This window comes from Ceratotherium simum, chromosome 8 (assembly GCF_057802395.1).
Source record: "Ceratotherium simum simum isolate JZ-2026a chromosome 8, ASM5780239v1, whole genome shotgun sequence".
NCBI lineage: Eukaryota > Metazoa > Chordata > Mammalia > Perissodactyla > Rhinocerotidae > Ceratotherium > Ceratotherium simum.
In genome coordinates this window covers 14,298,985-14,313,397 of record NC_141907.1, presented here as the reverse complement: position 1 = coordinate 14,313,397, position 14,413 = coordinate 14,298,985, and the positions used below count along the sequence as shown (strand labels likewise).

Below are 14,413 nucleotides of genomic sequence, written 5' to 3'. Positions count from 1 at the left end.
TTAAACCTAATTCTCAAGCAAGTGAGAGTACCATAATTCATATAACCATTTTTTAAATATTTAGAGCTTTAAAAATACATATTTGTGTGCCGGCCCGGTGGCATAGTGGTTAAGTGCCCGCGCTCCGCTGCGGCGGCCTGGGGTTTACAGGTTCGGATCCCAGGCATGCACCGATGCACCACTTGTCAAGCCATGCTGTGGCAGCCTCCCATGTGAAGTAGAGGAAGATAGGCACAGGTGTTAGCCCAGGGCCAGTCTTCCTTGGCAAAAAGAGGAGGATTTGCATTGGATGTTAGCTCAGGGCTGATCTTCCTCACACAAAATATATATATATATATTTGTGTTTATTAGTAATACTGAAATCTTCCATTGAAGATCTTTGTACATAAAATCATTTTCATGTTAAATGTTATTTTCCTAAGATAGATACCTTAGAAGAGTGTGAACATTTTCAGGATTTTTGATAACATATTGTTAGATTGTTTCCCAAAGGGTTGTGTTCCTGAACTAGTAATATTCGATGGTGCCAAGTTTATTACACCCTTACCAACATTATAATTTGTCTTTTTAAAACATTACACAGGTTAGAATTATAGTTGAATGCAGACTGGAATATGACTGCCTGCATTTGAATGCCGTTTTCGCTACTTACAACTGTGTGACCTTGGGCAAGATAATTAACCTCTCTTTTCAGTTTTATTGTTAAAATTTACAAATTAATAAAACCTATTTATATATTGGGTTGTGTGAGCACTAAATGGGTTAAGACATGTAACGCTCAGTGTGTTTTGTGCACACTTTATGTACACTATAGAAAAATATTATAGTTTTATATATTTAGATTTTAAGTAAGTTACCAATATTTTCTAGAAATCAGTTGACTAAAAATGGTTAATAACTGAAATCATAGGAATCTCCTAGAAAGTAAGAAAAAACTAGAAAGAGCCAAATGCTGACTAGAACAACACATTGAAGGGCTAAAAGAAAGACAAGAAGCCCCATTTAAGGAGGTAGATAAGAAGTGATTAGAGACATAAGGTAGAAAGAGCATTAGGGTATTTATTAAGACTGTTAACATAAGTTTGCATCAAACAGTATTAAATGTTAATTAGTGGTGATTTTGGTAAAGGTTTTATTGCTAATGATTAGCATTTTTATGGAATTTAATTTGAAATATTTTCTCCTTGTCCAGACAACATAAAGTTTATGTGATATTGTCTCCTCTCATTAAAATTCACTTGCCTTCATGTACTGAATCTTACTGATAGTTACATATTTAATATTGATGATAGATAATGTGGCTTCAAAGATCTTTCAACTCAAGTTGGTACTCGGTTATGGACTGAGCTTGGTGATTTGCCTGGTATAGCAACTGGAGACCAATGGTATCTCAGGAGTTAATAAATAAGTGATCATCAATCTTGACAACATTTCTGAAGAAAAATCGGTATGATTATTAGAACCTAACGAATATAGAAATTGATGATTAAAAACCATTCTTAGCCTCTTGAACTTAAGTACAGTTTCTCTTTGTGTGTAGCTAACCCTCTTTCCCGTATAGATAGCAAACTTTTGACTGTGTGGTCATTTTCTCACTAGCTGAACAAAGTTCGTTGATTTCATGACTGTTTGTCAGTCAGAGTCTGCTGTATACAATGCTACATGTTTGTGCTTGGTGTTATAGAATTGAGCAAGTCAGTGATGAGTCAGTCAATAAGGCTTTGTTGAGGTACTGTTCCTTTCAGACCCTTGCTCAGGAAGTGAATCTTATGCGAAAATCAGCCAAGTAATTATACTTAATTATATATAAATCTTAAATAGATTTTAAGCATAGTTACTAACTCCCCACAATACTATTGGACTTCAGGTACTAAACCAGGCAAATTATAATAACATATAAATACAGTATAGAAGAATACAAAGGATGCTGTGGGAGTATGAAAGAAGGGTGGGGAAAAATTAGGAAAACTTTTGAGCGGATGATTCTGAAGGATGTGTAGAAGTCAGCTAGGCCAAGAGCACAGAACATACTTTGAATGGAGAAAGGCTAGATAAGAGATGAGCAAGAATGGTGTCCTTGGAGGATTGAAAAACAATTCTATATTATGAGGATTGCATTTGTCTGCTTTGAATAGATCCTTTATCAGGAATTTGCAGGAAAATACAGAACTGAGAACAATTTGTAAATGAAAATTCAAATCTTGATTTTAACAGAGGTGAATTCTAAAAAAAATTACCCCAATAAAGTGTTAATACTCAAGATATTGCCCAATTTGGTCATGGTTTCAATTTTTTCAAACACTAGTCCATTTTAAAAGTTAAAAAGTTATCTCTGATAGCATCTTATATACAACAATTATCTGACCTTGATGAAAGATTACATTGGCCTCTTTTTAATTCTGCACATTTTGCATTAGTGTTTGATCAGAAATAATTAAATTGTGATGTTAATGCCCAGGCTACAACCAGTAAATGGGAACAATTTGTGTTTATTATTAGGAAGATTTTCAAATGCACATAAAAATACAGCATAATGATCATGTTCCTGTCACCCAGAAATAATAAATGTGTTATTTGATCGTATTTGCTTCTGACACATTTTCTCTAAAGGAACTATTACATCCTTTCATTTATCCTTGAAAGCAACCACTAATAATACCTGTTTATGCATCTATAAGCAAAATAGTTTTCTGTGCTTTAAAAATTGACATAAATGCGTACTAAATGCACTCTTGTTAATTTAATCCTACAACTTCCTTTCCTTACTCATTAGATTAGCGAAAATTAAAAATCTCAGTGACACGAAGTGTTGTCAAGGATGTGGGAAAGAAATTTGGTAATATCTACTAAAGTTCAAAATGTACGTACCCTACTGTCCAGCACTTTCATTTCCTGGTGTATAAGAGAAATTCTTGTACATGAACACAAGAAAACATTTAGAAGGATTTTCATTTCAACATTGTTTGTAATAGTGAAAAACTAAAACAACCTAGGTACCTACCAATAGGTGGATGGTAAATACGTTTCAATCTCTCTCTTTCTCTGTCTTCTCCTTATTTTATATCACCACAGAGAATTTAGCATAAGTGCTTAGTTTTTATCCACGTTAATTAGTACTTTGGAAATATATACACACAAAATCTAGTTATCAATGATATGATGTCTCTATTGTGAAGGAGTGATGCTGACAGATGTAATCACCATTCAGCTGGGTATAAATCAGCAGCAGGAGCAAGAAAATGCCCTTTATCCCCATTCCTGATCTTCCTTTTTTTCAATCCTCCTTCTGAAGCTCTCTTTCCCCTTCTCTTACTGTTTTTGCTTTTCTAGTCCAGACAATCCTAGGGGTAACTCTTTTTTATTTTTTCTAGCTCTTGAGCTACAGCCTTTGTGATGGAAAAAGGAATCATGATTTCAGCAAAATACTTTAGTGTAGGTGATAATACTGCTAACAAAAAGTGAGATTTTCTATAGATAACTCAATTTATCTAAAAATCTTTTACTTACATGTTATGTATCTTGTACTCACTACATAAGTGTTCATTGATTAAAGACTTATTGTGTGGCAGAAATATGTTGAAAGTGTGTATCTTCCACTTTCACTAGATACAGACTATAATCTGTTACTTTAGTTAGCAAATCCTTTTAGAATAAACTTTTGACATGGGCAGCCTAGGTGTGGAGAAGGGGCTATGGAAAAAAGATAAAAGCATTTCTCACCTGTTTAAGAGTTCCTAAAGAAGAGGAATCAGGAGTATAGACCTAATTTGGGTAGATCTCTTAAATATGGAACAGGGCTTAGGTCTAGCTCATCCTCAAGATTAAAATTACCTATAATCAGTGTCATGTGTGTCTATCAAACCAGCAGTCAAGGAGTGGTCCAAAAAGGCCAAGAATGGCTTTATTTCCCTAGCTATACAGCCTGGTTTTCATAGTTACTGTGAAGGAGAGAGAGAGAAGAGGTTCCTTGTACCTCTCTTACTTTTAGTTTACGTGGAATAATTAATTTTGAATCAACCATATTAAAAGTCTAGAAGAATTTAGAGTTAGAGAAATTTCATTAATTTATTGAATAACACACTTAGGGAGAGTGTTTTTAATGCTACAAACTATATAAAACATGAGGAAATCAAAACTAGTAAATTCAATAATAAGTCTGAATATGGGTTAGGTAGTAATGATTTTTTGAAGTAGATGGTCTTATAAGGTCTTGAAATAATAAAATTTTAATTGCTGAATAAGAGAAATGAGATGGTAAAGGGGAAAACAGCATTCATTTCCTTCTTTTAGTAGGTTCTAGCACTCTACTGTTGTTTATGAAATACAAGTGAATAAGTCAAGATCCCTGACCTTGAGGAATTCAGTCTCATGGGAGAAAAAGATATCTAAATCAGTGATTGCGTGAGAGTGTCATAAGTGTCATAGGATATTGACACAAGGGAGACAGTACTCAGTTTGCTTGGGGGGATCTGGGTCTTTAAAGATGGGTAGGAGTTTGACAAGTTGAAAAGGTGAAAAGAGCCTTCTAGGCAGGAGGAACCATGCACTGCAGTTTGAGAGACCTGACACCACATGGCGTGTTTGAGGAACTGCAAGTGGTTAGATAGACAGGAAGTGTGAGGGTTGAGATGATTTGGAGAAGAGCATAAGATTGGGCTGGATGGATAAACTGGAGCAAGGTACTTCATTTAACAATTGTTTAAGTACTATGTGCCGTATACTTTGTTACCTGTCCAGTCTTCCCTTTTACACTTTTTTCTCTCTTTTTTTTTTTTTTTTTTTTTTGTGAAGAAGGTTGGCCCTGAGCTAACATCTGCTGCCAATCTTCCTCTTTTTGCTTGAGGAAGATAGTCCCTGAGCTAACGTCTGTGCCATCTTCCTCTATTTTGTATTTGGGACGCCTGCCACAGCATGGCTTGATGAGCAGTGTATAGGTCCACGCCCAGGATCTGAACCCAAGAATCCCAGGCCGCTGAAGCAGAGCATGGGAATTTAACCACTATGCCACCAGGAGAGCCCCCACTTTTACCCTTTTAATCTAGGCACTCTAACCTCTAGCCATACTGAATGTCTTCCAGTTCTTCAAAATTCTTTTCAACCAATATTTGTTGAACACTTATCATGTGCCAGGTACTATTCTAGGCAGTGGAGATACATTGGTGAATAAAATAGACATGTCTCTGCCCTCACGTAGCTTATAATTGGGTGGCTAACACTGGTAAGGAAATAACTAACTAGAATACAACCTGCCAGATACCAAATAATGTGGATAAGTGTTGCAGGTATAGGAACCTAGAATAATGATGATCATCCAAGTCCAAGTTGTGTCCTGAATGATTGAATGATGAGTAAAGTTTGGTAAGAATTAGGGTGAGTGTGGGGATAGAAGGAGGAGAGGATTAGGAGACTTCTAGGCAAAGGAAACTAACTGGAAGTGTGAAAGCCCAGAGATGAGAAGCAGCATAGCACTTTCCCAACAGGTTTCTCTGCTCCTCCTTATCCCCTTGCAGTTCGTTCTCCCCACAGCAGGTTGATTCTTAAAAAACATAAATTAAAATTGTGTCAGTCTTGTGCTCAGAATCCTCCAATGATTTCCTGTCTCTCTCAAGATAAAATTCAGATTTCTTATGATGGTCTACAAGCCCTTCGACATTTCTGATCTCATCTCATTCAGCCTGGCTTACTCCATTCCAGCCACCCTGGCCTCTGTGCTGTTCCTCAGACATTCCAGACATGATTCCATATCACAGCCTTTGCACAAACTGTTTCTACTAGAAGCTTTCCCCCAGATAATCTGCTTGGTGTGGTACCCTCACTTTGTTCCGGACTCTGTTCAAGTCAAAGAGGCCTGTACTGGTAACATTCGATAAAATGGCAACCTGTTCAGCCCTACCCTCATTACTCTATCAGCATACTGTGCTTGATTTTTCCTCAGTAGCACTGAGCATCAACCTGAAATATGTTTCGTGGTGGTGGTGGTGGTGGTGGTGGTGTATGAATTATCTCACTAGATCCTAAGCACCATGAGAATAGGTACTTTATATGCCTTTTTTTTTTTTTTACTGCTGGCCCTTCAAATTCCTAAAATAGTGCTCTGCACATAGTAAGCACTCAAATTATTATTGAATTACACACAGTAGGATATGGTGGGACATGTAATGTTTTATTTTTCTCATCTTTATTTTGCCAGTGTACTTAAGTGTTAGGTAAATTTATATGGTAATTGTAAAACACAGTTGAATTCTTTTTAAACTCAGTTGAATTTTTGAGTATATTTTTTAAACATGTATTTTCTTTTTTTTTTTTTTTTAAAGATTTTATTTATTTATTTTTTCCCCCCAAAGCCCCAGTAGATAGTTGTATGTCATAGCTGCACATCCTTCTAGTTGCTGTATGTGGGACGCGGCCTCAGCATGGCCGGAGAAGCAGCGCGTCGGTGCGCGCCCAGGATCCGAACCCGGGCCGCCAGCAGCGGAGCGCGCTCACCCAACCACCAAGCCACGGGGCCGGCCCAAAACATGTATTTTCTTATAATGACTCCTTATAGCTTAAATTTTCCATTTTTTAGCTATCAGTAAAGATATTCACAGTATTATTTCTTATTGTGTTTTAAATTCATAGTTTATTCTTTTTGACCTTGAAGATCATCAGATTAACAGTATGTCAGAATCATTGAAGTTTTGTTTATGCAAATTCAGTATTAATAAAATAACTATTTTAATGACAAATATTTAGACAGTTTTCTAACAGGTTATTTTTCCTAAAATGTTATATTGTTAGAAGTTATGTCTTCATCCAATCACAGATATAACCACAGTATATTACATAGGCAATGATTCAACTGTTGTACTTTTCAATTATTTAACATAGTAAAGTTTTGCACTCTGAGTTCTAAAAAATACATTGGTTATACGCAGAGTCAGTTTACCTAAAGTATATGTTCCATATATTGCTAGTCCTAGTAAATGCTAATTATTTTTCTCTTATTTGCCATCATATTTTCTATGCTCTCTGTTTTGTACAACTTACATCATTCCTACTTTCCCAAAGCATCATCTGGGCAACCTTGAGTAGAAAACAGTCATGAATGAGCAGTCAAATGACTGTTCACTGCAAAACACTTGGAAAGGTGACCAAGGGTTGACTTCAAACAGATTTTATTTCGTAACCTGTTTGTGTCTTCATATCACTTGGCAATGCCAGCTCCTCCTCTTTTCTTTTTTCCTATGTAGTGCTTCCCAGGGTCCTGTTGTTAAAACCACAAGATGAGTTGGTAATGGCCACCTGTCAAATACGAGTGTTAATTTTTAGGTCATGATTTAGTAGATCAGCAAAATATGAAATGTTGAAATGTAAGGATTACCTATCTGTCACAAATATAAAGTTTTTTCTCTTGCAAAAATTATAGGGGATGGAGTGTTAGATCTCTCTACAAAGAAAACCAGCATAAAATCTGAAGAGTCACCCATATGTGATCCTTCTTCTGAAAATTCCGTGGCTGGGTAAGCAATATCTAGGAAATATAATTTAATATTAATATAAAATTATCTCTGCAGAGAACTCTTAATACTCCTCTGAGTAGATTGACGTATATAGTTTTCTTCCAGAATTGTTGTCACTCATAAGTGTGTGTCTCTCATACCTTTCATTTGTCCTTCTCTTTCTTTTTTATTCTTTCTGTTAAAGAAAAGTTATCAGAACAATCACCAAACTTTAGTTCATGTTACTAAAATGAACTGCCAACTTAATCATCGAATACAACTAAGAAGCAGGATGAGTAAAGAGAATTTTCAATTCAGTTTTCAAGAGGCAATTTTAAGGGAAATATGTAATTTCACTATTTAATTTTTTTAAACAATCAACAAATTTTACAAGTACTGTACTTACTAATTCTTATAGCTAGCTTATAGTGTTTACGTTTTTTTCATTGTGCTTTAGGTGTGGTGGCAAACTACTTAATATATCTAGTAATCACCACAAAAAATCCTTTCATGCTTTGAAAGCTGTCATTAAATTAATTAAATAAATAATTAGTAGTGAAATGCTGTTCTGTTGGATTTTTGGATTGTTTTTTGTAACTTTTGCATCTTCCCATTAACAAACTGCATAGGAATCTTTTTTTGTCACATTTAAATCTTAGATGTAGAGTGTAATTTGTTTCAACTAAGGCTGTAGTAGCTTTTGAGTTATAAGGTATAGTAAGCTTTCTGTTTGAGAAACTGAAAATTACAATGATACATTTGAAATAGAAATAACATTTCTAATATCTAAAATTACTTTATCCAGATATAAATTATCTACCTCTTTCAAATTTTAAGTTTTTGTCTAGAGAAAAAGTAGTCTTGTGGAAATATGGGATATTTGTGTTTGGAAATATTCTTGCTGCTACAAATTTCCTTTAAAGGGGTTGACTCTTTTATTACTTGTTTAGCGGTAACGTCACGTTTCTACTAACAAAAACTCCTTTAGGATTTGGGTATTTTTTATAATGGAACTCTAATTGTACAAATAAAAATTATAAGTGTTGCTCTGCAAGCATCTGTCAGAGGAATAGCAACATCATGAGAATATTTTTACAAATACTGAGTTAGGATTTTATGTTCTTGGAAGGTCTGCCCGTTGAGGCCACCGTATGATTGACACATTGTCCTACCAGGACTGTAGCGTTTGCTTTGATAAGGAGTAACTACTACATCTCACAGACTTAAAAGAGTTATAAGCAGTGATGTTACCTAAGCAAGGAGTATAATAAAGGAGTGGACCCTCCCCTTCCATAGCTGTGTGAGAGTCTCTCATGCATCAGTTTACCATCGTTTCATTCCATCCATCCAGGAGACTACACAGAAACAGAGAGGACTATGTGGAAAGAAGTGCTGAGTTTGCAGATGGTTTGCTCTCAAAAGCTTTGAAAGACATTCAGTCTGGAGCACTGGACATAAATAAAGCAGGCATACTTTATGGCATACCTCAAAAAACTTTACTTCTCCACTTAGAAGCCTTACCAGCAGGGAAGCCTGCATCTTTTAAAAACAAAACTCGAGATTTCAATGATAGTTACTCATATAAAGACAGTAAAGAAACTTGTGCAGTGCTGCAAAAAGTAGCCCTGTGGGCAAGAGCTCAAGCAGAGCGCACAGAAAAAAGTAAACTCAATCTACTTGAAACCTCAGAATTAAAATTCCCAACAGCTTCCAGTTACCTCCATCAGTTAACTCTACAGAAAATGGTTACTCAATTTAAAGAAAAAAGTGAAAGCCTACAATATGAAACTTCACATCCGACTGTACAGTTAAAAATTCCTCAGCTACGAGTAAGTTCTGTTTCAAAACCACAACCTGATGGTCCTGGTCTGCTGGATGTTATGTATCAAGTTTCCAAAACCTCTCCAGTCCTAGAAGGATCAGCTCTCCAAAAACTGAAAAATATACTCCCTAAACAGAACAAAATAGAATGTTCTGGGCCTGTAACTCACTCAAGTGTTGACTCTTATTTTCTACATGGGGACCTCTCTCCTTTGTGTCTTAATTCTAAAAATGGAACAGTTGATGGAACCTCTGAAAATACTGAAGATGGATTGGATCGAAAAGATAATAAGCAGCCCAGGAAAAAACGTGGCCGTTATCGGCAGTATGATCATGAAATAATGGAAGAGGCTATTGCAATGGTAATGAGCGGAAAAATGAGTGTTTCCAAAGCACAAGGAATTTATGGGGTACCTCACAGCACTTTAGAATACAAGGTAAAAGAAAGATCTGGAACACTGAAGACTCCTCCGAAGAAGAAGCTCCGATTACCAGACACTGGGTTATATAATATGACAGATTCAGGGACTGGCAGCTGCAAAAACAGCAGCAAGCCTGTGTAGATTACTTGTTAGGAAAATGTTTGTATGTGTGTATGTGCGTGTGTGTGTATGTGTGTTGGCGTGTGTGTGTATGTGCACAGGTGTGTATTTGTGTGTCTGTATACACACATGTGGGAATTACAGATGCTCACTCTGACAGGAGACATGAAATTTTACAGTTTAAAAACCACTTACATGCCTTTTGAAAAAAAAAGTTTTATTCAGGGTTTTCACTGTGGACAGAATTATATAGTTGCTTACTTAATTCTGATAGTTTGTATTTAATCCTTGTATAAATAGGTGAAAAAGATTCAGGTTTTCTTTAGTAGTCAATAGCATAAAGCGTGTGGGAAAACAAGTAATTGTCAAGTGAAACATTTTTATTGGTGAAAGACCGCTCCAGCCATTCAGTTAAACCATCTTATAATGGAAATATGATATTAATAGTTTGTAAACATTTTTACATAACACACTTACAGTTACTGTAAGTACGTGAACCAACCAGAGTTTGAATAGACAGCTATCTCCATACTAAGCAAAATTAATATATACAGTATTAGTACACTACAGTGCATTCTATGAAATATGAAATGCACTCAAGTGCATCTACCAGGAATAGAAAAGAAAATCTTAAATGATATGTATAATGAAATTTAATATTTATCATTTAATAGTTGATTTAGCAGGAAGTTGGGGTTTATAAGGTATATACTTTTTAAAAAAACTGACACATAGGTAACCCCAGCAGCTATAGAATCCTTTAATATAAGATGGAATACTAAGAACAAAAAGTAATTTAAATTTAATTATTAAAATAATTTAATTTTGTTTTTCATTTGAAGAATAAGCTAATGTGTAAGGTTAGAAAAGAAAGTTGGAATGCAACTTAGAGCATGTTTATAATGTGCACAGAAAAGGCTTGAGAATAATAATTTTGGTTTAAATGTGCTGGTTAGTTCATGTTATGACTACTTTAAATTTTAAGGATTGTGACACACTCCTACTATTGAAAAACCTCAGTGTAACTTTAATATATTTGCTGCTGTGACATTTCAAAACATTTTCAGTTTATCAAAATGAATTACAGATTTCATTTTGGTGGGCGATACATTACCATTTTGCTAATAACCAAATTTGCAGTTTGTTCAGGGTCTTGAATAGATTTACAAATATTTAACACTGAAGCTGTTTTGAACTTTCAGTAATGTAAACTCTCTACTAATTGGGTAGTTAGAAGCTGGGCAGTGCATTTTAACTTTTACTAGACTCATGAAAGAGAGACCAGTAATTTTTATATAGCAGTTTTAAAATGTGGTTCAGAGTATCCATGTTGGATTTATGGAGTATGCAGTTTTAGTGGTAAAATGTTATAAAGCATGTGCCTCCATATAAAGAATGGGGATTTGCTTCATATGTTCAAAATTCTCTGAGTGCCCCTTTTCTCTGTTAAAATTCAGGTTCTGATCATTTTTCGAAGCCAGTTTTCCTAAGTCCAAAAGGAATACTTAAAGCTGAATTTAAAAAATAAGTGCACCTTGTCAAATACTTGTGTTCTTACACTTGTGTTTGTGTGTATCTAATAATCACATATACATGTAATACTAAAGAGATTTTCAGCTATTACATTTAAAAACTGCTTACATATGTTTAAAGAAACTGAAGAGTGGTAAATACACAACCAAGTAGTTTATTTGGTCTCTTAGATCTATATTGAACCCTCTTCAGCTGTTGATGTTACCTGCATACTAGGGTATGAATCCTCTTGCTCTTTTTTTTTTTCTTCAAGAAAGTATACATAATAGATTGCAAAACAGCAGGTGTCAGGGTCATCTTTCTTTTTAAAGAATTAAGCCATATTTTGTGAGGGCCAGAACTTGGATTATTTAATATATTTCCCCTCCCCCCCATTGAAAAACAAAGTTAAAAATAAAGTGTTTCAACACAATTTTATTGACCTCTTTATACAGAATTTTACTTGCAAAAATTTGGGGGCTTGAATGCATTACGTAATATTTATATTGTATTGAGCTTTTTTATTCCTCACACTATATTTACATTAATAAATTGATTGAGAAGTTTATAGTAAAGGGATACTTACAGAACACTTTTATATCATTTAAAAGATGACCTGACCAAAAACTTTACAGGATTCATAAAATCAGGGATCATTTTGCTATTGACTTCGCAGTGATCAGTAGTTTTATAGGTAATGTTATAGTTAATTTGCAGCATTTTAGTACTTGTATTATTTATTTTTGGTCAGAAATAGTAAATTAAATATTTTTTGATAGTTTATAGGTAATGATCAACCCATAACTTTTAAAAGAAACAAAATGTTTCTAATTATTGAGTTAACTTTTGATTATACAAACTAGGAAAGGCAGGGAAATTTATGGGTTCCCCTTCCCCCCAGTGATTCTATTAAGATGTTCTTTATGTTAAACTTTCAAAGTACTTTATAAATTTAGTTACCAGTTATTACTTATTAATTGACAATTTTCTGAAAAATCCAGTTTCAGCAGACTTTTAATGAAGGTGAAAGCAACCCTTATGTGCTTTCTACTTATTTGAATGTTCCTCAAGTATTTTATATTTAAAAAAAAAAAAAGAAGGAAAAGAAAAAACAGTGCCTCTGTTTTTAGAAAACTACTGCTCAGTAAAGTTGTTTAAACCATTTCTGGTAGCTAATGACAATTTTATATTAAATTGTATACTAACTTTAGTGAGACTGATTTTTTTAGTTGTTTACAGTACAAATACTTGTATTTGTTTTTTAATTGCAGTATTTCCATTGTCGCAGTAATTTAGTAAAACTCTGTGGCTGCCTTGATTTTGACAGATTTTGTTAATATAAACTGATTGTTAGGCAATTAGTTATATTTATGCATAAATCAATTGCACTATAATTCATGAATTATTTATTACAATATTTTCTAATGAATTCATGTATCTGTCTTGTGTTGTAAATGTACTGTAATTCTGTTCCTACTTTGTGTTGTTATATATCTAAATCTGATTGTATGAATTTTAATTGTTCAGTTAACGTGTTTCTAGGTTGTAATTTGTAGTAAAGCACTTCAATGCTTTTGCACTTAAATTTACAACACTGTTGGTGTGTGATTGATTTACTCATTCAGTAAAAGAAAAAGAAAGAAAAGCAAAGAAAAAAATTGACTACACTGACTTCTTTGATTCACTCTAGGAAGGAGTTTTATTAATATTAATATTAGAAATTGACTTTCTCCAAAGAACTGTTTCAACAACAAAACTTGTAATGTGCAAAACAGATAGTAACATACAAAAAGTAGGCAGGATGTTTTGGTTTATAAATCAAACAGGAAAAGGTTAGAAAAATTTTTAGCATCAAAAACAAGGAAACTATGAAAGATATAATTTTAGAAATTTTATATAATCACTTGAGAATAAATTCTAGATTACCGACTTATGTGTATTCATCTATTATTTACTCATGTATTTAGGTTTTTCTTTGAGGTTCTAACATGCAGGAAATACAGAAAAGAAAAAATTTGAAGCCAAATAAGCATATTGTGGAGTTTTAGTATTTGAGAATTTAGTTATCTAATCTAATATCTGAATATCGGATTAGTAACTTTACTAAGCTCTTCTTCATATAGCATTAGACGGGAATTACTGGCCACTGTAGTATTTTTGAAATTCCACTATTAAAAGTAGCAAACTGAATAAGAAACTCTTATAGATTTCCCTTTCAGAAGAGTGATATAAAAATCTTGCAGTGGTTTTCTGAGTAGTTAACACTGGTCATTAGTTTCAATTATTTCCACTTTATGCTTGACTTTGCTAACAGAAGAAAGCATTTGAGCCTTTCAGATATTGTTATGAAAGCATATTAATCTTTAAAATACTGTGCCATGTATTTTTCTGAGAAACATGAAATCTCTCTTTAAATAGTCACAGATAGGTTTAATGGGCCATAACATAACTTGAAAGAAACTGATGAAGTGTGTCTGTCAGAACATTTTTGGGTTTTCTTTTGCTTATGTGAAAACTATAATTTTTAATTTGCTGGAAAAGAGTATAATATCACTTATATCTTCATATTTGATGGTGAACATTTCCTCCTGCCTTTGTTCTCTACGTATATTTTTTGAATTATCTAATAGTGAATCTTGGGAGCCAGTTCCATCATTTTACACTCCCAACCATGATAAAATTTACAAAAATATATTCAGAAAAGAAAGGATACTGGGGTCGTGTCCTGTCTTCATCTTTCTAGAGGGGGCAGTGGACTCAAAACATTTGATTGTAATTTCATACCTCTTCTCACTTTGTTTGATAGCCTCTTTATGTCAAATCACATGCTAGTTTTAGTGAAACACTGGTTGAATCTAGCAAAATTATCTTTTTTCTAGAAAAAGTTGGATCTAATATTCAAAATTTGCTTTGGTGTTTTTGCTACTCAACATAATTTTTATGAAATGTAGATAAAATATTGTATACTTCTCTGTGACACAAGCCAGTTTTAGGGAGCAAAATAAAAAAGTTAATTTCACTTTGTATTTTTAAAGAAAAATCCTTTAATTTTTAAAA

At 33.9% G+C, this 14,413-nt stretch overlaps 1 protein-coding gene across 15 annotated transcripts in view; it reads left to right on the top strand.

Annotated features, from left to right (window-relative positions):
• LCORL (ligand dependent nuclear receptor corepressor like) overlaps positions 1-14,413 on the top strand; it is a 158,698-nt gene that overhangs the window by 113,292 nt on the left and 30,993 nt on the right. For 12 of the 15 annotated variants that reach the window (XR_015552874.1, XR_015552873.1, XR_015552872.1 and 9 more), the window contains one exon: positions 7,409-7,502. Coding sequence is in view for 7 of the 15 variants with exons in the window: in XM_087434135.1 (XP_087290261.1) it covers positions 7,409-7,502 (94 nt within the window). In the remaining 8 variants the exon portion in view is untranslated. Of the gene's footprint in view, positions 1-7,408; positions 7,503-8,832; positions 14,351-14,413 lie in introns of those variants that run through there. The other 3 variants (XM_087434134.1, XM_004432300.3, XM_087434136.1) reach the window with 2 other exon arrangements.